This window comes from Hippocampus bargibanti, linkage group LG12 (genome assembly GCF_051943395.1).
Source record: "Hippocampus bargibanti isolate YZ-2025 linkage group LG12, ASM5194339v1, whole genome shotgun sequence".
NCBI lineage: Eukaryota > Metazoa > Chordata > Actinopteri > Syngnathiformes > Syngnathidae > Hippocampus > Hippocampus bargibanti.
The window spans coordinates 4,121,503-4,145,438 of NC_142745.1; the positions used below are offsets into that span (position 1 = coordinate 4,121,503).

Sequence of the window (23,936 nt, forward strand, 5' to 3'; positions counted from 1 at the left end):
CTCAACTTACAAACACCTTATCTTACAAACTTTTCGTCTTACAAACGTCAAATTTCTGAAAATTAAACCTTATAATAAACACTATTTTCATAATACACACCCACCACGGCTGGCGGAGTGATCTTCGGCGGAAGCACACGACCGAACAACACCAACAGTCCTTATGGAAGGTGACTCTCCTTCCATAAGCCATCAACGACCATCAAAAAGGCTAATAAAACTTTATTTTACAGCAGTTTATTTCTTTAATTACAGTCCTCATGTAATGTGCCTCTCTTTCCAAACAGCAATTCCCTTTGACCTTCGATCTCCAACGCCATTCCATCAAGCCATCAATGACCATCACAAATGTAAATAAAGTGACTTTATGATACAAAGCAGTGTATTTCTTTCATTACAATACAATAGCACATTTATTATACATAGAATAAGGTATGTTGTGTGTAGTTTTAAGGCTTATTCAGTTGAAAAGTATACTTTATGGAAACCCGGGAACGGATTATTCCCATTTTAATGGTTTCCTATGGGAATTTATTTTTGAGATACACACTTTTCGCCTTACACGCTCTGTCTAGGAACCAATTAAGTTCGTAAATTGAGGTCTCACTGTATTGTCATTCCGTGACTGCCGTTTACCCTACGCTATGCCTAATTTTTTTCACATTGCTTTTGAACCCTAAATATCTAAATCTTCCAACTCAAGCAGGCTCATACACCCTACTTGTGCCAAAAGACATTTTAGGAATGCAGTTATGAGCGCGATTAAAACACTCACTGGAATTTATTGCCCTTTTTAATCTGATTTTCCTTGTGGCTGTTTACCCTTTTATGTGGTGAGAGATGCTCAATTACCCATACTGAGGTTACCGATCAATGATAAAGCTTTAAAGGAAGCCTAGATCAGGAAATCAGTATACTGTGGAAAAAAGACGTTAAATGTCAAAATGTATTTGCAAAGCTTTTATTTTGGCACGATGACATCTTTATTACTTTGTCCATACGGGTCTGCTTTCACAGCTGTACATAACAGTTGAGCACAACGTGGGTCAGGCAGATAAATGGCAAAGCGACACAGTAGATGGCGATAAAACTGATTTATTCATTCCAAGAATGAAAACGGGAGTAATGTGTACAAATAATTTGGCTGGCTGCATGGCCGACCACAAAACAAAACAGAAAGGCTCTATTTGAAGTGATAAATGATAATTTGCGACTTATAGGAAGCCAATCTGTCACAAGAAGTGTTTTAAATGAATAGATGCTCAGCACCCGTGTTTTCTGAAACAAAATTGACACAAAATGTGAGTACGCTTGAAAAACGATTTTAAAAAAAGTTCAACATAAATAGTTTCAAAAATAAGTAAGAAAAGAAAACAAGGGATCATATAGGCTATTGTCATGATGAACTTCCAAACATCATACGTTTCACTTTTTTTTTTTTTTTTTTGTTAACTGATTTGCATGACCAGCATACAGTCATGCACAATAAAAAGCATTAAAAAAAAATTAGATATATTCAGCATTCCCCAAAACACTCAATAATACTGCCCACAACATCGTATCCAACTGTGGACCTAAAGAGTTTCTTGTGCTCTTTGATCGCTCCTACGCTAATTGTCAAACCCGCGAGCGCCGCCACAGACCCATCGCAGCGTGTAGCATGAAGTTACATCAATGCTTATTTCAAATATCTTGTTTAAGACTCTTTTATAATAACCTTGAGTCACAGGTTTTTCATTGTGGGTGGCGAATAAACATTCAAAATTGTGTTTTTTTATTGAGTAAGCATCTTATGATGGATAATATAACGAAAGAGACTTTTGCTTTGATCGTACTTAGCATCCTTAGCACACATTGAAGTTAGCATTACTTCGTCAATGTTTTTGACAGCGCCCTTTTGAGAGGAGGTTGCTTCTGGTCCTGGGTGGTGTCCTGATGCGGGTGCGTTTGGGATGTCTTTGACTCGTACAGCTGCTTAAGGTTGATTGTTTGTTTCTCCTTGACCGCCTCTCGTTGGGCCTGGCGAAGCAGACGTTTCATGGTCTTCACCTTTTCCCTTAGGTGTCCGTTGGCCTTCTCCAGTGAACGTACCTTCTGAGAGAGCGTGCTCACTTTCTCTTCCTCCTCGAATAGAGCCTTCTGCACCGTAGAGCATAACAACTACGGAGAAAAAAAATAAGAAAATAGAGTTAAGAAAATATTAAACGACACAAACAGCACACACAAAGATCTGAAAAATAGCAAGGGCGTAGAGAACAGCAATCTGGTTATATTTTCAGGCCAAAAGTGTGCAAAGACATCCCAGAAAAAGAGAGAGTGACACTGCGTATTTATTTATTTATTTATTTATTTATTTATTATTTGTTTATGTGTTTATTTATTCAATTGTTTATTAATTTAGTATTATGATTATGTGTAGATTTATTTATTTATTTATTTATGTGTTTATTATTTGTTTATGTGTTTATTCATTCAATTGTTTATTCATTTAGTATTATGATTATTTATTTATTTATTATTTTTTTTATGTATTAGTTTATTTATCTGTTCATTTTTTATCTATTAATTGATTGATTTATTTGTTTTTCTAAAAAAAATGACTTATTTTTTTATTTACTTATTTGTGTATGTATGTATGTATGTGTGTATGTATGTATGTATGTATGTATGTATGTATGTATGTATGTATGTATGTATGTATGTATGTATGTATGTATGTATGTATGCATGCATGTATGTATGTATGTATTTGTTCATTCATTCATTCATTCATTGAGCGAGCGAGTGAGCGAGTGAGTGAGCGAGTGAGTGAGCGAGTGAGTGAGTGAGTGAGTTAGTGAGTGAGTGAGTCAGTCAGTCAGTCAGTCAGTCAGTTAGTCAGTTAGTCAGTTAGTTAGTTAGTTAGTTAGTTAGTTAGTTAGTTAGTTAGTTAGTTAGTTAGTTAGTTAGTTAGTTAGTGTAGATCTTTACAGGCATGTGGCCAGCAGGAAAATGGGCCCTGTAGCTCAGGGGTCAGAGCACTGGTCTTGTAAACCAGGGGTCATGAGTTCAAATCTCCTCAGGGCCTAATATTTTAGGGTGATCCTAAATTAGATGGACTTGACATTCATGGGCAAAATTGTTGTCAGTGTGAATGTTAAATTTGCATCAATCAAAATGCTTGTTAAATTTAAATCTCTCACAGAAAATCTGAATTTCGGGAAAATTCTCTTCATGATAAAAAAAAAAAATGAAAAAGAAAAGCTAATTAAATTCCTTAACAAAGTGTTCGTCCTTGCTTGTCACGCATGTCCAAGGGACAATTTGGTCAATGAAAGGTTGCGCGGCACCAATTCGCAGCATAACACAAAGAGTAGCACAGAAAAAAACAACAAAACATTTCAAAGCAAGGGCCTCGTAGCTCAGCGGTCAGAGCACTGGTCTAGTAAACCAGGGGTCGTGAGTTCAAATCTCACTGAGGCCTGATTCTTCTAAATTGAACATTTAGACATGATATATAGTGATATTTGGCAACTTTGATCAGTCTTTGTGGCCAAAATTAACAGATCCTCCATTCTGCACGTAGTGTAATTGTGATGCAGATGTTTACACAATTTGATCAACGACGACCCACTTTTCATTCCAGTCCTTTGCTTTGCAAAAAAAAAAAAAGACCTGTAGCAATTTTCTGGATTTCCTCTGCAGATGCTAACGTTTCCACGTGGACCGGCATGCAAATTGCCTGCCCTTAAACAACAACTGATGAAAGATTGAAGGAGATGTTGAAAATATGCTGCTGGCTGCTTGGCGGTATCACGAGCGGTTACATTTCACTGTGGCTATATACCATGTGGCATTACTTAGGCCTTATTGAGGTGTGAAAGAGCTGTGAAACTGTATAGCATAAAGGTTAAAGTGTCGAGACAAGGATGATCGTGGTATGCGAAGTTGTGGGTGACCCCGCCGCGTGAGTCCAGGTTGGAATTTTGGGATAAGCGGAAAAAAAAAGTCTACAGTCAACACAATTCTTTGGAAATTCGTCGTAATGTTTGGCCGAACTTACCAAATGTGAATTTCATCAGTAAACCATAAGCAGCCATTGGTTTTCCATTTGTGTGTATTTTAGTGTTTGCGGTTCATCTCTGAAGCAAGTAGGGGCATTGTAATGACTTGGATGTACGAATTGTGACCTGAACAAAAGTCTGCTTTTGTGTACTCTGTGAGGAAATATAATCTGGAGTCTGATTTAAGAAACCGCCACAGATATCTAAATATCGCATTGCAATTACAATCACGGGCCAATCCAACCCCCAAATCTTTGTTATCGACGGAAATGCAAACTCTGTTTATAATTCCCTTTTCCCGTGGGAGATTTCTACTTTCATGGGAAGGCAGCAAATGATTGGAAACAGACAAAACCAAATTGTGCCAAAGGGAAGAAGCAGTGGTGAGTCATTGGAAACTAAATACATAACAAAAAAACACAACAAAAAGAAAAATACACAAACACCATGCTTAGTCGTATGAGCCAACTCTACGGGATACACGGTCAAAATCAAAATGAGCTTTGAATTCCATATCGCTGCGTCGGGCAGAAATTGTGGATGTCTACATCATCACTTTTCAAGAGATGACCTATTTGTTTAAAGGACAACCGACGTCACTTTTTTGTTTTTTAACTGACACCAGAAAAACGTTTTATAGCATCTAAAATACCCAAAACACGCAGTATGATATTTTTAATCAAATGCAAAACACCAATAAAAATGACTTAAAGTGTCCAAAATCTGCAAAAAATTGAGCTGCGAATTGGGCATTTTCAGAAAACCACGCCCCCTTTCGTGACGTCACGCCAAGACGTCTTGCATTGTGCTTGTGAATCAAAACAATGGCTTCAGATTCGGAGAATATGCTTTCGTGTTTCACATCCAGTTATGAATATGATTCAAATAATCCTGATGAGCAAAGCATACATGTTTGCAATCGATTAAAGAATTTATTTGGGCCATTTTGAGGCAAACGGGCGGGGGGTAATGTCTCACCCAAGAAGAGGCAGAAAAATGGCGACCAGCTCCGGTGAGACTGAATCAGCTCGTTTCCACAGGCTGATACTATCTTTCCATGGAGTTTGCCTCCCTCTGCTGGCGGCCTTTGGGTGTAAGACATGGTTTAAAAAAAACAGTACAGCAAAATACATTGACGTGATGGAAAGACGCTACAACAATGCGTCTTTTTTTACGGTGAGGAGGCGGTCCTTTTCTGACGTCGCGTACGGACTCGTCACCAACTCAAAAACAAGACTTCCTGAATGTTCAGCGTGAGTCTTAAAACGTAAAATATAGCTATATGCGGTGGAATCTTATTAAAATACGCCCAGTAGAAGTCATTTGAAGCCATTTTACAAATTATGGACACAACGTCGGTTGTCCTTTAAACATTAAATTTGCATCATCGAAGAAAGGAAAACCATTTGCAACACTTTAGGTCAACAATTTGTCGTCAACAATTTAGGTCAAAAATAGCAAATAATATTGCAATTTTAATACTTTATTATGAATCCACACATTCATAGTGAAAATGTGAACAGTTTAATGACAGTATTTCTTAAGTTTCTTCAAGTCACAAGTCATTTCCTGGCTAACGGCATCCTTTAATAGACGTGTAGTAAATCACACCACACTCGCAGCTGTGGATTGATTCAGACGTAGCGCTACTAAAGGCCTAGGGTTGACATGCACGGCCCGCCACTGCAACTGAGTGATTGCGACGAGGACAACAAATTCACTTGATGGTGGCCCTAACACTGCATGTATCTACTCTCCATGATGTAATCTTTCATAAATGCTCCCACATGCTGCACTTAAAACAAGACTAAGCTATAGAACAAACGACAAGCCACAGCGATTGCATGAAAACAATGTTTTATGTTTCTAAAGTGGATTTTTCCATCGAGCATCGTGGCTTCTTTGTCCAGCCAAACCTCAGAAAATCTGTTTACCACATTCTGGATCCATATTTAACTCGCACCAAACAAAAGGATATGATTGTGAATCTTCCGACGTGACCTCACATTAATCCAAGCAATTGTGGCTTCTTACATTCTGGATCCGAAACCAATGCGCTGAATTAGAGTAGAATTGCATCGTTCGTACAACAGAGTGCTTAGGAAACATAGGATTAGTTATGCTGATGAGGTGATACCACGGCAAATAGGGCAATCAGGCCAGTCAGGACAATAGAAGCAATCAATGGAGCCGCAGGGAGTAGTCCTCTGATCCCCCTAACCCACAGGTGTCAAAGTCAAGGCCCGCGGGCCAAATCAAACTTGTTAAATTCCATGATGATTGCTAAAATCTGAGCCAAAATTTCATATTTTTGGATGTCAACCACAATAAAAGTCATTATTTTTGACTTCAGATTTGAAAACGAGTTATTCATTAATTTGCTGTGTGCTCTTTATGTAATATTTGAAGAGATTTAAACATTCTAAAGCAGGGGTGTCAAAGTCATTTTTTTGCCGCGGGCCACATTGTAGTTATGGTTTCCTCCCGAGGGCCGTTATGAATTTGGGGAGGCCATTAGAATGTTTACTCCCTTCCACATATTACATATAGAGCACACAACAAATTAATGAATAACTAGTTTTCAAATCTGAATCTGAAGAATAATGACTGTTATTGTGGTTTACGTCCAAAAATATGAAATTTTGGTTAAAATTTTACCAAGCATCCTGGAATTTCACACGTTTGATTTGCTTTCACGGGCCGAAAAAAATGATGTGGCGGGCCGGATTTGGCCCCCGGGCCTTGACTTTGACAACTGTGAATTAGAGTGTTTCTGTTCAACTCTTTGCATGTGAAATTAAGCACACGGAAGCCTTTTCGTCATATACGTACCCTGCTGTCCTCCTGAGCCTCCCACTCGGGGGTATAACTGTGGACCTGAGTACCAGGTGTGCAGTTGGCAAACTGAAACAGGCTAGCAAAAACACGATGGTTGTCCGCCGTGTCCGGGAAGATCGCATCTTGGAAGTTGACTCCATGGGGGACCATGTTGTAGTTTTCATCCATCCTGCACAGCAAGAAAAGATAATACATATTGTACACACTTTCACTCTCTCAGGTCAAAGTAGATTTATGAGTGAGAGTATCATATAGCAGCATGTGAAATGTGTGAGGGAAAACGTATGGACATCTGGAGTCCATCTCGTCTCCTTAGAGGACATCAAAAGTTTGGCTGCTTGTAGAAGTGACAGAGTTGGCGCGTGTGTGTGTGTGTTACAAAGGTTGAAGGTAAATGTGGAGAATTAACTTTGGTGCATTGGTTACACAACACAAATGTAGCTCACGCGAAAAAAAAAGCCTCATCAGCATTTTTTGATCTGGCATCACCACGATGTTTCCAATGCGTATGAGTCGTGCTTGTTATTCCTCTGACAGATTCTATAAGGGCTAAGCTATAGGCTAATGTTTTAACAGCGCGCGTGAGAACCAGACAGCACACTCAATCCGTCCCATTTTAAGATCCCATGTGAGATTGCCAGTCGCATTCTTCTCATTACTGAGCTCTGGTTCGCCATGTCCTGGGAGTATTTTGCCCATGATTGATTGAAACGACTATTTTTATCTCTCTGTGGACAGGAAATGGTTGTTCACTGGAGACCGTGATGAGAATGAGAACTTCATCCGTTCTCCTTTGTCTCATGAAACAGAGACTTTCAAAGGCGTGTTTCTGGGGATCTGAGTTTTGCATTTGAAGGCGATCCATATATTTCATTCATTCATTCATTCATTCATTCATTCATTCATTCATTTTTCTATTATTTGTTTACGTATTCATGTGTATGTACGTATGCGTGCATGTATGCATGCATTCATTCATTCATTCATTCATTCATTCATTCATTCATTCATTCATTTATTTATGTATTTATTTATTTATTTATTTAGTTATTTATTTATTTATTTGTTTGTTTATTTAGTTATTTATTTATTTTAATTGTCAATGGTTGCAGTCATGAGCCTTGTAGCATATTTTAGGGTGATCATAATTTTGGTGGAACTTCATTCATTCATTCATTCATTCATATATTTATTCAATTATGTATTGATTTTTATTTATTGTTGTGGATGTTTGCAAACAGTCGGCTAGCAGCATCATGGGCCTTGTAGCTTAGTGGTTTGAGCACTGGTCTTGTAAACCAGGCGTCATGAGTTCAAATCTCATCAGGGCCTGGTAATTTTAGGGTGATCATAATTTAGGTGGGACTTAATGATTGATTGATTGATTGATTTTTATTGTGCATGTTTGCAATGATGTGGTACCAACTCCATGGGCCCCGTAGCTCAGCGGTTAGAGCACTGGTCTTGTAAACCAGGGGTCATGAGTTCAAATCTCATCAGGGCCTGAAAATTTTAGGGTGGTCATAACTGAGGTGGAACTTGATTGATTGATTGATTGATTGATTGATTGATTTTTACCGTGAATCTTTGCAATGATGTGGTAGCAGTAACATGGGCTCTGTAGCTCAGGGGTTAGAGCACTGGTCTTGTAAACCAGGGGTCATGAGTTCAAATCTCATCAGAGCCTGAATTTTTTAGATTGATCGTAATTCAGATGGAACTTAGATGTGTTCATTTATCTGTTCATTTCTTCATTTAGCGAGCTATTTATTTGTTAATGTATTTTTTATTTATGTATTTGTTTACATATGTATTTATGTATGTATTTATTTATTTACCGATTTTTTTAATTTGTTGATCTGTTCATTGATGTATTTATCTTTTCATTTATTTGTTTATTTAGCTCGCTATTTATTTGTCAATATATTAGGCATTTATTTATTTATTTATTTATTCATTAAATTAAATAATTTATGTCGTTATTGATTTATTTTAAATACAATTTTATCTTTTCATCACTTTGTGAAACTGAAGGTTGCATCTTTTTGCACCGGCGTACACCCCAAGGATAAAACAAAGGAGGCTTTGACTCAAGTTAAGCCGTTCCCAATTTCATGTTCATCTCAGTCGCTTGTCTTTTATCTTGTACAACCACCCACTGAGCAAAGGGCACATCCCCATCGCCTCTTCCGTTACGATTGTCAGCAGTCAGTCACATCATCAAAAATCGATGGTTACGCCATCCCGCAACAGCCACATAGGTGTCACAACGGCATGTTTGACATATAATGTGAGATGCTTTGGATCACTTGTTGTTTTTTTCAGTCTCCTAAAACGTGTTGACCTTCTGATCTGTCCAAATAAAGTTATTCCATCACATTGCAGGCTATTTCAATTGTTTTCTGGCAACGTCTAATCTGGACTTATTGTTTTTGACTGTTGTTGTAGAAAAAAAATACGGTTCTCGGGCCTTTTCTTTACAGTTGAGGAGTCCTGCAGAAGAAATGTAATCATTTTTGCCATATTATCCCTGATAAAAGGGTCCCAAAAAGCTGTTCTGCATTATTATAATGAGTATTATCATTGATTTATGTGTGTATTTATTTATATATGTATTTATTTTTATCAATTACAACCGGGGAAAGCCAAGTATTGTCTAGCCACATGTTAACACATTCCCTGTCTGTAAGATGCATTATGCAAAAGCAATGCTGTTGGCTTTGTGCAGACCCCCACGGGGGACTGCAAAACTTTACACACCGGGAATGCTTTCCAGCAACCCTTCTCAATATCTGACATCTAATCTATGTGAGCAAAAAAAAATGTGAAGGAAAAATTGGTAACACCTGTTCGTGAGCACTGGCTCCCTATCATCAAGCAGCGGCTTTCATCAGTACCGGGTCCACAAATCATGGCCTTTATCAAACATTTGCTTTCCTGATGGTTGAAAGTTTGAACATATTTTATGAACATTGTTGTTTTTGGGAACAAGGAGGGGAACAGGGAGTGGAAAATATCATATAAGGGATCCCATTAAGCCTTTCATTAGAATCAGAGAACCAGAAAACCTTTAAAGGACAACCGACATCACCGGACAAGTTGTGTCCATAATTTGTAAAATGGCTTCAAATGACTTCTACTGAGCGTATTTTACATAGATTCCACCGCATATAGCTATATTTTACGTTTTAAGACTCGCGCTGAATATTCAGGAAGTCTTGTTTTTGAGTTGGTGACGAGTCCGTACGTGACGTCACTAAAGGAACGCCCCTGACCGAAAAAAAGACACATTGTATCAATCCTTCTATCACATCAATGTATTTTGCTGTACTTGTTTGGTCTGAAACCCTTGTGTTGCACCCAAAAGCCGCCAGAAGAGGGTGTCCAAGCTCCAGATAAGGAATTTATCAGCCTGTGGAAACGGAGGTGGCCACAGGAGGTCGCCGTTTTGTGCCTCTTTTCTGGGACGCTACATTACATACAGTCCAGATGCCTCAAAATGACACGGAATAAATTATTTAATTGATTGCAAACATGTATGCTTTCCTCTTCAGAACTATTTGAATCATATTCATAACTGGATGTGTAACAAGAAAACATATTCTCCGAATCTGAAGCCATTGTTTTGATTCTCCAGCAATGCAAGACGTCTTGGCGTGACCTCACGAACTGGGGGCGGGACTTTCTGAAAATGCCCAATTTGCTGCTGATTTTTTTTGCAGATTTTGGACACTTTAAGTCATTTTTATTGGTGTTTTGCATTTGAATAAAAATATCATACTGCGTGTTTTGGGTATTTTAGATGCTATAAAACGTTTTTCTGATGTCAGTTAAACAAAAAAGAGACGTCGGTCGTCCTTTAACCGTCCCACAACGGGGAAATTTGTACTGATAATGATACCCTGTAACCCGATAACATAAGTTGTCCGCTGTCGTAGCCGCTGTCCTTGAAAAGGTGAAGGTAGAGGTACCAATGCTCTTTTTTGTGAGTTGAGGTTTCTTTACTGATTGATTCCTTTGAGAATACATTCTTATGTTTATAGCACACATGTGATGAGAGGTTGGAAAATAGAAAAAAAAACTTCAATTCAAGGACTTGGGAATTAGATGACATCTCATTTGAAGATGTGGAATCGTTGCCATTTGCTTGAAAATGATTTAAACATGTTAACCACCAACTAGAATGGATGGGAGACCTTTTTTTAATGTGAGGAGTGTATCCCAAATCATACAGTGTTCTCGCCACTTCCTATATATGGCTATGGCACCGAGTTGCGGTGACCGTGTGTCTCATAAATCAGAAGATAGTCTACAAAGCAAATGGAAGGATAAACACTTGACTTACTGTGTTTTCTTGGATATGAGTAAGACGCTGGTCATTGGAACATTTCCGAGAATGTGTTTGGGGCAAAAAATTAATAGAATCAAACCGTTTTAAATATTACCAATTTTTATACTTCTACCAGTCGAATAGGGACCCCCTTTTAACGCATTCACTGCCATTCCCGAATTTATTAGGGATTTGAAAATATGATGCGGAGCGCCATTCCCGAATTTGTTTTGGTTTTTCTTGCAGGGGGGTGCCGATAAAGCGCTGGTCAGACCTCTGGCCTTTTGCCTTTTGTACAGATGCCCCCATTTCAAGCTAAAATAACTCCAGACCCATGTAATTTCGGATTTAACTATTATTTTTCGAAGAGTCTAAGGTTTCTTACACTGCATCGAATGCTTATGTCGTCCTAAAACGCGAGATTCAGTGGGTCCTGGAATTTTTGTACATCATATGGCAGTGAATGAGTTAATGTCCAATTCCATCGAGCCCTTGAATAAATAAATGAGCACCTCAAATTGCCCAATTTTCACAGAGAAAAAAAAACAGATGGTGTCAATCGAGAGCTGTAATTTAGGGCACAAGGGAAAAATGGTATCGTTCCAAAATATGAAAAACATCATAGTTGTCATTAGAATAAATAACAAGAGAAGTAAAAACTGAAAAAAACATGTTACTGGTACTGAAAATTAGACAATATTTCTTTCTTTCATGTTTTAATTTCCTCTGCAGATGTTCAACAGGATTTAGCTCGTCAAAATAGCGCAATGTTTTGTTCTGAATCATTCTTGTCTGTTTTTAGTTGCATGTTCTGGGTCATTATCCTTTTGCAACACCATTGACCTTGCAGCTGGAACCAAGCTTTCCTGACACGGGAGAGGAAATTCTGGGACACGCAGTGCTAGACTTGGAGATTTCAATGTAACCTGCACAGATTCAGGATGCTGCGAGCCAGATGAAGTATGGCAGCGCCAGAATATTACTGAGCCTCCTCCGTGTGTCACAGCAGGGGCGGTGTTATTTTCTTGATACCCTTCATTTTGAATCTGTAAACATAGTCGATGTGAATTACCAGTATCAAATCTGTCCAATAGACGTTATCCCAGACATTTTGTGGCGTGTAAATATGCATTTGTGGCAAATTCCATTAGCACAGGAAGTGCTACGACAAATGTCACTCATCAAATCAATCCTGTGTTCTTCCATCACGGTTTGGTTCGAGGCCGCCACAAAAATGGACAAAATCCGACTACATCGGACAATTAGGACGGCGAAAAACATTATTGGCACTGTCCTACCCACTCTCGGGGATTTGCACAAGAACCAAAAATGACAAAGAAAAAAATCCTACTGGACCCTACATATCCTGCTCACCACGTTTTCCAGCAACTCCCCTCAGGCAGGCGCTACTGATCGATGCGCACCAAATCCAGCAGACATTTAAAGGGCAACCGACATCACTTTTTTGTTTAACTGACATCAGAAAAATGTTTTATAGCATCTAAAATACCCAAAACATGCAGTATGATATTTTTATTCAAATGCAAAACACCAATAAAAATGAAAGTGTGCAAAATCTGCAAAAAATCGTGACGTCACGCCAAGACGTCTTGCATTACTGGAGAATCGAAACAATGGCTTCAGATTCGGATAATATGCTTTCTTGTTACACATCCAGTTATGAATATGATTCAAATAGTTCTGAAGATGAAAGCATACATGTTTGTAATCGATTAAATAATTTATTCCGTGTCATTTTGAGGCAAACGGGCGGGGGGGAATGTCTCACCCAAACAGGGGCAACAAAATGGCCAGCTGTGAGGAATGAATCAGCCCGTTTCCACAGGCTGATAAATGATTTCCATGGAGCTTGGACTCCCTCTGCTGTCGGCTTTTGGATGTAACACACGGTTTAAAAAAAAAACAGTACAGCAAAATACATTGACGTGATGGAAAGAGGCTACAATGCGTCTTTTTTATGTCAGGAGACGGTCCTTTTCTGACGTCACGTGAGGACTCGTCACCAACTCAAAATCAAGACTTCCTGAATGTTCAGCGCGAGTCTTAAAACGTAAAATATCGCTATATGCGGTGGAATCTTATTAAAATACACCCAGTAGAAGTCATTTGAAGTCATTTTACAAATTATGGACACAACTTGTCCGGAGACATCGGTTGTCCTTTAAATAAGCAGACCAGCAGACATTAAAAAAAATAGTCATGGCATAAATTAAAGTTCTAAGTCAAGGCATCACTGTATTTTTGCAAATCTATTAATTTAATAAATACAATTTATATAACCAATTTTAAGGAGGAAAAACTGCTCAACATATTAAAAAAAAAATCCCCACCGGGACAGGGTTAATGTATGCAGCGTTTGGTATGTTGCCTGTCAGCTTTGCTTTGCTCACCCTTGCTGTAGATGAGTGCATTTACCATCATATGACACATGATTGAATCATTCAGTCAATCAACACTTCAGCAAGTAAGGATGAGGGGGAATTACTCACTTCAGGAAGAAGTAATAATTGTTGTTTGGCGTGACACTATAGGAGAAACAGGAGAAGTAGCCCAGGCCAGTTACATTAAACCTGGAGCCCGTTGGGACTTCCAGCATGCTTCCCCACGCTTGGTCACACAGCAGCTCGATCTCGGCGAAGTAGAGCAGGTCAGTAGTGCTCTGCCACGGGAGATAGTTGTACGGCTCCTGGTGCAGCCCCAAGACCTTTGCAAAAACAATGATCTCGGCCAGCTCGGCACGGCACGCCTCCGTCTGGGGTCTCCAGTCGTGGGGCAGCTGGCATCCCTCACTCCATTCGGGACCGGCCACAGTCAGGAGAAAAACCACGATAATCCACATGATCCACGCCGACTGGGGAACTTTAAATGGATGGAAATTGCGGAGTAAAGGGCAGTGCACTCACGCAGTGGACATAATCTACTATTTCAAGGAATTATCCGAGTGGTTTGTAGGTGGAGGAAGGAAACAATTTTTAACTCCACGGCAGTGCTTCTATCGTCTTCAGCCTGCACAAGTGATACCTGTAATTTTAAAGGAGGAGGTTCAAGAACAGTCTTCTCGTAACTGCAGCACAAAACCACTCTCTCACTTTCCAAACAGCAATTTAGGCGGAGCAAACCAAAGTACCGCACACAGAATCGTGTGGGACTTCAGGAAATATTGATTTTGATACAAATTCCACTTGCACATACGATAGAAGGCTGGATGACATTTTAAATGAATACATCGGACGAAGGCTATAGCGCCCACTTGAGTTATTTTACTCTCAACTGCACTGAAAGGGGATTTGTTTAATTTTCCTCACTTGCTTTACATCGATTATACATCTACTTAAGCCACTTGACGAAATCTAAAAGAGTACTTCAGTATGCCGTTTGTTCAATGGATTGCTATTCAGTAAAACGTTTGCAATAACCAATGGCATTCGTTTCCTGAACACTCTTGCTCCCATTTTAATTTAATTTAAAACAGATTCTTTTCTTGTGTATTGTAGGTGTTCAAATACCTGACATGTTTCGGCGTATAAATTAGATATCAAGTAGATACGATGAATTTAATACAACAACTACTCTTGCTCCCAATTAGCGAACGTATATCGGCATGTTTAATATACGACGAGTATTTTTAAAAACTGTCCTCAGCATTAGCTAACGAGTTACCAACTTTTAACTATGAACAATCGACGACCAGACATTAACTTTTTACTCTTTAGCCCGAGAATAATGGTCGAGATTGACGAAAGCGAATATAAAAATGTATTTAGTTAAATTTCGAAAGGAAGCACCGCTAGCTGGTCTGATTGATGGATATGCAATTGGCTTAACCTCATATGACTTTTACACATCTAAATTGAAGATCGCGTTTTTCAAGGTGAGGAATCCCTTTAATACGACTTTTGGTATGCAGCAACGCAGAGGGCCAGTGGCGCAATGGATAACGCGTCTGACTACGGATCAGAAGATTCTAGGTTCGACTCCTGGCTGGCTCGTGCTTTTTGTTTAAAATAAATGAAAATGATATTAGTAAATGAAAACGTTTTCACAAAATCATTATTAAACGACAACATCATAATATGTACATTACTGATTGATTTAAATAGCTGAAATTACTCAGATTTTCCGGGTGGATGAAGTAAAATTGAAAATATCGATTAAGGTAAATATTTTCTTGCAAGTGTATATTATTGGTAACTTTTACCAAGTAAATTACAAATCGCTGGATGTGGTGCGTCTCATGTCGAATGTGATCCAAGATGAGCCCAGGCAGTTTAATGTATGGCCTCTAGAAGGAAGCATTGTACTGTATACTATTAACCATTTTGTATAGACTTTCTACAAAATGACAGTGACGGTGATTATGATACTTCACTGTTCACCCTCAGTCATGATGTACTTTAAACCATTGTTTAAACATAACCATTTATTTTCTTACAGTTGTTCGTCTGAAGTAAACCATTGCAATCAGACTTTCACTATATTTTACATGTATGCCTTAAAAAAGCAGATATTTTCATGAAATAGAAAGCGGACATTTTACCACGAAATGGCATTACATTGGTCAAGAAATTGCAATTTAAAGAGATATATACATACAGGTGTGTTTTGTGGTTGATATTGATTGTTAATATAAACGTTCAATGTAACAATTTCCTGTTGTTCCAATTGTCACATGTTGATCACGGGGCTTCCCTCGACGCTTTTAAATTGGATGTACATGCAAAATTAGTGCAAGTAGAGATTTAATATGAAAATGCAGTACTTTGCACGAGCGACATGTCAACACGGAACTTTCATTATTATTTCGAAATGCTTTGTTACCGTCTGTATGGTATTAATTCGTCACTGTTGGCGGAAGTATGTTGACTATTCAATGTTGTGTTCAGGTACTCCCCGTAAAAAGAAACGATTTTAACAAAGACAGACGTTCTCGTCTGAAAACAAATGCACTTTTCGTCACAGATCACATTTTACATTTGTTTTGCCCAAATCGAGATGTAGAACGTTCGTATAACTCACGTCAGAAGGGCAAAATATTTCTCAACCCATTGTTCAACGGTCAAAATCGCAGTAACTACTAAAGTTATGCCATATATCCCATCGAACTCGAGAAAAAAATGGTGTGTTTCCAAATTACTTGACAAACGGTAGTGATAGCGATGTGTTAGAATCGTCATGCTGAGAGATTATAATCGTTTTTCGGGTTCAAGAGACGCTGGAATTGATTTTTTTTTCTTTTCGTGAGTGAGAACTTTGATATTCCCAATTCCCGGCGGGACCCCAACGCAGCTCAACTGTACGAGTACAACTCTCTACAAAAAGAAACATTCGGTGCAAGATAAAGCAACTTTTACTATACGATGTAAGTTTAAATAGTTTACAAAGTATATGCACGTCCAAGATATCGTGTTGTTTCTTAATACATGATTGGAACACTGGGTCTGCTTTTTTTGCGAAAAATTGAATGTAGCATACGCCCTAAATTTAGCTGTTAGCACGCAACAAGTGCTAGTTTGTTAACCATACAATTTCCTCCGAAGTTTGCAATAGCTATAGAGATTTTGCATTTGAGCCGAATAACTTTATCGTTGACTCTTAATTGTGTTTTTATGGTTGTTATTGGATGACAAATAACATACGCTGTACTGGTCTCCCGACAAATAACTACAATGCACTTTAGCATCCTGAAGCAGTTCAATTGTGTTCTCAACGAGAAAACGTCATACGTTTTTTTTTGTAACCACAATAAATCATTTAATTTTTCAAACCGTGAACAGGCTCGGCAGACTGCACAGTAACAGGGGGGCGTTGTTTCAATCGCTTTAAGTCAGGTTTTTAGATTTCAGGCAAAATTGATTATATGACATGTCAACGTTGAAAATATCGATGAACTGCGAAATGTAAACATCTCGTTCGACTGTCATCGGTGAGTTTTGACTTGTGATTTTGGAATTACTTCGTCAAATTATCTAATCAGCATTACTATATATATACACACAACAGGGATGTAGGCCGTATCCAGTGTTACGGGGGTTAATCTGTGCTGTTTAATGGCTGGACAGACAGTCGCTTTCCATTTTATTTTTGAAATAAAAAACATATGAAATAAATAATTTCCTAATCTTTTTGAACAGTGATACTTAAATTGTGTTGTAAGCATCACCGAAGTATATACAAATAACATTTAATACAAGATATTCAATCAACCATATAAAGGTGAAGCTTGCTTTAATATTAATTATTTATTGTGCAATTCCTAAGAACGGTTTTTGGTGCATTTTTTTTATTTTTTCTGTGCTGTCATCGATATTTATGCTGAGGAACTAGTACACAAATACAGACACTTAATATAAGATATTGTTTTCTCCAGGTCAGGCTTAGTTCCAGAAGGTTCTGCTCCTGGGTCAAGCAACAAGCGTTTGCAACAGACCCAAGCCCAGGTCGATGAGGTATGACAACCCTGCACAAGTCAAACTTTTTTTAAAATTATTTTCCATATTATGAGATCCTAAAAGTAATGACACAACATCATTTTTGCAGCGATGCTGTTACTCGATTTGTTCACTGTATCACATTTGAATATGTTTCCACAAAGCTTTCAAATTAGTTTTTTAATTGTGGGATGACTGGTTTGTTTCTTGAGCTCTTGCAGCTTATTTCACGTTGTCTGACAGATTCTATTTATTTCTTGACACCATAGGGTGTTGTCATTTAGAACCTGCATTTTGTATTTCCTATGCTTATCTCTGTGATATGAAAATTGGTTTGATGAACTTTGATGAATTTTAGGACACATTTAATAGTGAAATTTGCTTTCATCAAAATGTTACCCTTCGGTTTTGTTTGTGTAGAGGGGTGAGTAGTGATGTCAGTACTGAGCCTCCATTGATCGTCTTTCCCTCTCACTTCCCCTGGCTTACCGATGACTCACTGTTTCTTCATGTGTGTCTCAGAGAATTGCATAACCCTTGGTATAACAGCTATGAATCGCCAGTAGGACAAGTGTCTTGCACACAAACACGTTTCAAATGTTAATTCACATGCCTGAAAATATTCAGGCATGTGAATTAACGCATGACAAAAAGCTGTTTCCGTTTTTAAAAAGTACTGAAATTAGCCCCTCCTACGCAGATTGTCAACTTTGATCAGAATCAGAATCAGAAAACCTTTATTCGTCCCACAATGGGGAAATTTGCAGTCCACAGCAGCAATTGGGGGTGAAAGGATAGAAAACAAGATATTCTGAGCATAACAAAATAACACTGTCAACTGTATACTGTGCAAATGTAAATGTGCAAAACCGTTTCATAAAAAAACTGTACATAGTGCAAGTATCAAGAAAGGCACATTGAAATATTGCATCAACCCATATATACAAGTGTGCAGTGTTTTTTTCTCACATGTGATCACCGAGAATCGTCCACAAAGCCTCCTATTGGGTGCTGTAATCTTATATAATCGCTACCCGTGGTTATGTAATGCTTGCACACTCCTCTGCATCTGTTGCTCTGTCTGAGGGGAGTGGCAGTAGTAAGTAGGGTTTGTGGATCAGTGGAACATGTGGGTTATGTTTGTGTGTTCGATGATAACTTTCTATTACTTCAACGTGATATGATGATGGAACAATAGTGGAAATATTGGTGATTAATCGACAAATCGGATAGGGCTAGGGAATGCCATTGTCCTAAAAGGGGAACTCAACCCAATTGACCGTAATATGTTCTCTGCCTCGCCAGTTGTGTCTGAACACGGCATTCTGGACAAAAATGTGTTTGTAAAATGTGAGTTAAGCTGCAAAATCCACCCAAATAAACTCCTGTTTACCGAATGCCGTGAGCAACTGTGATGTCATTTTCAGACAGCAGCTTGTGGCGAAATGGCCTCCTCCCTGAAATCTTAAAAAAATAAATAATAAATAATAATTTTATTGCCCACACAATACTCATCAGTATCCCTTGTTTAGACATAGAGAGCTATATAGAATTTATGTTCAGGAAGATTTTGGCATTGACTTCTCCTTTAAAGGACAACCGACGTCTCCGGACAAGTTGCGTCCATAATTTGTAAAATGGCTTCGAATGACTTCTACTGAGTGTATTTTACAAAGATTCCACCGCGTATAGCTATATTTTACGTTTTAAGACTCGCGCTGAATATTCCGGAAGTCTTGTTTTTGAGTTGGTGACGAGTCCTCACCCTACGTCACTGAAGGAACGCCCCTCATCGAGAAAGGACCTACCTTTCATCACCTCAATGCATTTTGCGGTCCTTTGTTTGGTCTGAAAACTTTGTGTTGATGGCGAAATTAGAATGAAAACACATAAATAACGCGATGGTGAATCGTTGTGTGTTGCGCCAAGACTTCTACAGTGTATTTGATGTTCGCTGATAAAACTTCCCAGGAGACAATTTCCATGGAGCTTTGTCGCCATCTTCTGCCTTTTTTTGGGTACTGTGAATACTAAAGGGTTTGTCACTACATTTCTCTCCAGATCCATCAAAATGACCGGAATAAATTCTTTAATCGATTGCAAACGTGTATGCTTTCCTCTTCAGAACTATTTGAATCATATTCATAACTGGATGAGTAACAAGAAAGCATCTTTTCAGAATCTGAAGCCATTGTTTTGATTCTCGAGCAAGGCAAGACGTCTTGGCGTGACACCACGAACTGGCCACTTCCAGATTCAATTTGAAGTAGTTTTGGACACTTAAATCATTTTTATTGGTGTTTTGCATTTGACTAAAAATATCATACTGCGTGTTTTGGGTATTTTTGATGCTATAAAACGTTTTTCTGGTGTCAGTTAGGAAACAAAAAAGTGATGTCGATTGTCCTTTAAATAATTCACATCAGAACACAGAATGTTAATCATTATTAATGCTCAATTATTTACATGTTCCAATATGTATTCATGCTCCAATATTGTGTTTGGTGAATACTGAATTATTCTTTTCGTCCACTATATGTACATTTTATACAACACTGTCATAACTTATTAATTTGTCAACTGTTTCGTGACCAGGTGGTGGATATTATGCGCGTGAATGTGGACAAAGTGCTGGAACGTGACCAAAAGTTATCCGAATTGGACGACAGAGCGGACGCACTCCAAGCTGGAGCATCCCAATTTGAGACCAGTGCTGCCAAGCTGAAGAGGAAATACTGGTGGAAAAACTGCAAGGTACAAATTTGACAGATGTGTTTCCAAAGTATAAAAATGAAATCCGATTATTTTTTTAATTAACAAACAATTATTGTATTTTCCGGTGACTAAGGCGCACCCCATTGAATGGTGTATTTTCAAACTTTTTTGCCTATATAAGGCACAGCGGAGTATAAGTCACGCCTTCAATGAATGACAAACGTTTTCCAAATATAATATATAAATATATAAAAGTTTTTCATATATAAGGTACACCACATTATAAGGCGCTGCAGTAGAGGTTGGGGTTACGCACGACTTCTTGGAAATGGAGTCTGTGGCTGCTGACAGAAGTTGCGAGACCTTTTGTGGCTCAATATTACTTTACATATAAGGCGCACCTGTGTATAAGGCGCATCTTTCAAAGAAAATCAAGGCTTTTGGGTGCGCCTTATAAAGCAGAAAATACGGTATATCCTAAAACTGTTGTTGAATAGAGTTGAGCTAATTTTTACTCTGATGTTCTTTGCCGATATTCCTCGCAGATGTGGGCCATCCTGATAGCTGTCCTATTGATTATCGTGATCATCATTATTAGTGAGTATTTTGTATTAAGAAAGGGTTTGAAAAGAAGTTGCATTGTTTCAGTAACATTTGTGAATTTGGACTTATGTTGACTTTTTTTTCCACTGTATAATTTCCGAACTACAGTGAGACCTCAACTTACGAACTTAATTGGTTCCCAGACAGAGTGTGTAAGGCGAAAAGTGTGTATCTCAAAAAAAAAATCCCATAGAAAACAATTAAAATGGGAATAATCCGTTCCCGGGTTTCAATAAAATATACTTTTCAACTAAATAAGCCTTAAAACTACACACAACATACCTTATTCTATGTATAATAAATGTGCTATTGTATTGTAATGAAAGAAATGCACTGCATTGTATCATAAATTCACTTTATTTACATTTGTGATGGTCATTTATGGCTTGATGGAATGGCGTTGGAGGTCAAAGGGAATTGCTGTTTGGAAAGAGAGGCGCATTACATGACTAATGTAATTAAAGAAATAAACTGTGCTGTAAAATAAAGTTTTATTGACCTTTTTGATGGTCGTTGATGGCTTATGGAAGGAGAGTCACCTTCCATAAGGACTGTTGGTAATTTAACCTCTGGTGCCGTTCGGTCGTGTGCTTCCGCCGAAGATCACTCCGCCAGCCGTGGTGGGTGTGTATTATGAAAATAGTGCTTATTATAAGGTTTAATTTTCATAAATTTGACGTTTGTAAGACAAAAAGTTTGTAAGTTGAGGTGTTTGTAAGTTGAGGTCTCACTGTATTTGCCATATTTGTCTTTGATTGAAATTCCACAAATGTGCTGTATTTGTGTCCATTTTTAGTTTGGTCAAGTGCATAGAACGGCATCAGTGAGAGGAGAGGAGCAAGGAGGATATGAGCAACATGGATCGTTGAGAGGTGTAGAGCCAGAGGTCACATAATCATATTTAGTGGCTTCTTAGATCCACATTATCTTCTCTTTGGAAGAGGGGGCGGGGGGGCGTCTTCATTCCTTGTCCTGCGTGTGTACTGGCATGTGCCTCAGTAAATAAAATGGGCTAACTACAACACCACATACCAAAGACACATGAACAAATAATTCGATAATTAAACTAAAATTAAAACCGTTGTCACATGGTGGAAACAAAGCAATGTTGCCTTGTTTCCAGTCGCTGTTGTAAATTATATCAAAACATACTCTATTGTCCTTCTCTACGACACAAAATAAGATGCCTTGTTGTGAACTCCTGTTGCATTTTGTTTTTAATGTTTGCTAAAACACCTACAAAGTGTGTGCCAAGTTAAAAGACGTGCCATCAGAAAGACTTCAAACATTTTCCTTGAAACTGTAGTGTGCCTACTAATGAAGCAAATTGAACAGTTTTAACCTGAGAAGAGCACTCCCGATATTGTTTTTTGCTTCTGCCTGCCTTAAAAAAAACACAAATCTATTTGATTGTATGATCATGTGACCCAATGCCTTAACTTATTTATACACATGACTGAGTGCGCTTGTACTCGATTGCTAGGTAGATAGAAACATTTACCTTATTAATTCCTATACAGAAACGTCAATTTTGGTGAATTCAATTGTGAATAGATGAAATAATCAAACTGGTCTTCTTTTATTAAAGACATCATAGGAGGAACATACGTTTATGCTTCAGTTCATAATGTTCTGTCCATTTGCATCGTTGTCTCAGGAATGACTTGAAGTACACTTTGAGTTTATTTGTGTTCTGATTTGGATAAATGTCAACAGCAGGGATAGCGTACCTACAACCACAATAGCCTTAAATGCAATTCTAAAATGTTTATAACTGGTTCCAGAGCGCAAGGTAACTAATGTCAGCAAATAGCATCTAATCGACAAATGATCATACAACAAAATAAGCACTACTTTGCAAGAGTTCCATATGGCTTCTTTATAGAAAATTAGAATGATTGTAAGAAGACTGTACACCCTCGCCATTAGTGTCACGCTAATGAATGGACAAACGGTCATCAGTTAGTTTCAATGCCTGTGCCTCTTCCATCCAATGATGTATGAGTATCTTCCCGATGGAGTTCATCGTACCCCCCTGAATGCATCCAAACATACTGTGCTACTCACTTTCCTGAATAACTTCCATGAGTGCGTAAATTACACTGACATATCCCATCCGAATCAAGCGCACACATGTGTAATGTCATTTTATTGAGCTATAGTTTCTTAGAACTAATGTATGTGGAACTAATCTATGGTTTTTTTGTGTGTGTGTTTCCGCGGCTACTAAACATTGTAGCTTTTTGGGAGTTTGTTGAAAAACTTATTTTGGGGAATGACAGTGTGAGAATTACATATACAGTGCCAACACTGGATGACTACATACCCTGTTGTTGCTTCTATCTGATTAAAATGTCTCTGTAAATGGTGTGTGATTGCTTGTTGACTTTGTTATACACATTCTCATTTTATTTTCACAGTGATATTTACTGTTTTACTATTATAGTTTCCAGAACCGGAGCTTTCGCAAGTTTGTTAAAAGTGTAATTTACATCAAATGTATGAAAATTATTTCGCCTTTATATATTTGGCCACAGTTGGGTTTAAACATTCACCAAAAAAAGTTGATAATGTTGACGCTAAATAAATTGGAATGAATAAAATTGTCACGTGGGTGATTGGGCCTGTCTGTTTTGTGCAATTTGTTTCACCAATTTATAAAATGTGTAAATTCCCGGAAAACTAATCTGTTAAATTACTGTAATGTGCTTTTTTGTTCATTCCTTCGGAGAAGAAAACGGGAAGGTGCTAAGCATGCGGTGTTTAACGCAGGCGCAATTTGCACCGTACTTGTTTTCCCTCTGTTATGTAACATGGCAGTCCACGTGAATCACCGCCGACCTTTGCCAAATCAAAATAGAGACACGCCCACAATTTATGTTTCAACCATTCAAAGAACACATGTAAATTACAACGTCCAATCGTAGTGTACTGGGCGGAGCCATTCAAAACCGGACT

The 23,936-nt window shown here is 38.2% G+C and overlaps 2 protein-coding genes and 6 non-coding genes across 9 annotated transcripts; 7 read left to right on the forward strand and 1 right to left on the reverse strand.

Annotated features, from left to right (window-relative positions):
- Nucleotides 1-926: 926 nt before the first annotated feature.
- On the reverse strand, nt 927-14,305 carry ccdc3b (coiled-coil domain containing 3b). 2 transcript variants are annotated; one of them, XM_089010157.1, is made up of 4 exons: nt 13,722-14,305; nt 6,876-7,050; nt 2,092-2,160; nt 927-2,019 (listed from the first exon to the last, which is right to left on the reverse strand). In XM_089010157.1, exons 1-4 carry the CDS (start codon nt 14,069-14,071, stop codon nt 1,867-1,869), a joined length of 747 nt encoding a protein of 248 aa, XP_088866283.1. In that variant the 5' UTR covers nt 14,072-14,305; the 3' UTR covers nt 927-1,866. The 2 variants fall into 2 exon arrangements, with proteins under 2 accessions (XP_088866283.1, XP_088866282.1); XM_089010156.1 differs by having other exon boundaries at nt 928-2,160; nt 13,722-14,304.
- On the forward strand, nt 2,995-3,067 carry trnat-ugu (transfer RNA threonine (anticodon UGU)). The gene has a single exon. It is a non-coding gene; the product is annotated as a tRNA-Thr (tRNA).
- trnat-agu (transfer RNA threonine (anticodon AGU)) lies at nt 3,391-3,463 on the forward strand. The gene has a single exon. It is a non-coding gene; the product is annotated as a tRNA-Thr (tRNA).
- trnat-ugu (transfer RNA threonine (anticodon UGU)) lies at nt 8,141-8,213 on the forward strand. The gene has a single exon. It is a non-coding gene; the product is annotated as a tRNA-Thr (tRNA).
- On the forward strand, nt 8,314-8,386 carry trnat-ugu (transfer RNA threonine (anticodon UGU)). Its single transcript has one exon. It is a non-coding gene; the product is annotated as a tRNA-Thr (tRNA).
- trnat-ugu (transfer RNA threonine (anticodon UGU)) lies at nt 8,496-8,568 on the forward strand. Its single transcript has one exon. It is a non-coding gene; the product is annotated as a tRNA-Thr (tRNA).
- An 843-nt stretch (nt 14,306-15,148) lies between the features above and the next one.
- Nucleotides 15,149-15,221, forward strand: trnar-acg (transfer RNA arginine (anticodon ACG)). Its single transcript has one exon. It is a non-coding gene; the product is annotated as a tRNA-Arg (tRNA).
- Nucleotides 15,222-16,374: 1,153 nt separating this feature from the next.
- On the forward strand, nt 16,375-23,348 carry vamp3 (vesicle-associated membrane protein 3 (cellubrevin)). The gene is made up of 5 exons (XM_089010924.1): nt 16,375-16,591; nt 17,600-17,678; nt 20,256-20,414; nt 20,921-20,972; nt 21,775-23,348. Coding segments are annotated over exons 1-5 (309 nt in total). The 5' UTR covers nt 16,375-16,589; the 3' UTR covers nt 21,792-23,348.
- Nucleotides 23,349-23,936: the final 588 nt, after the last annotated feature.

What these genes read in the sequence shown, in the direction of transcription:
- ccdc3b (XM_089010156.1), bottom strand. Translation starts at nt 14,071, where the DNA reads ATGTGGATTATCGTGGTTTTTCTCCTGACTGTGGCCGGTCCCGAATGG. An exon ending in AATTATTACTTCTTCCTGAA is followed by an intron (nt 7,051 to 13,721) that starts GTGAGTAATTCC and finishes CTTGCTGTGCAG; the next exon opens with GATGGATGAAAACTACAACA. An exon ending in AGGCTCAGGAGGACAGCAGG is followed by an intron (nt 2,161 to 6,875) that starts GTACGTATATGA and finishes TTTTCTCCGTAG; the next exon opens with TTGTTATGCTCTACGGTGCA.
- vamp3 (XM_089010924.1), top strand. An exon ending in CCCAAGCCCAGGTCGATGAG is followed by an intron (nt 17,679 to 20,255) that starts GTATGACAACCC and finishes TTTCGTGACCAG; the next exon opens with GTGGTGGATATTATGCGCGT. An exon ending in ACTGGTGGAAAAACTGCAAG is followed by an intron (nt 20,415 to 20,920) that starts GTACAAATTTGA and finishes TATTCCTCGCAG; the next exon opens with ATGTGGGCCATCCTGATAGC.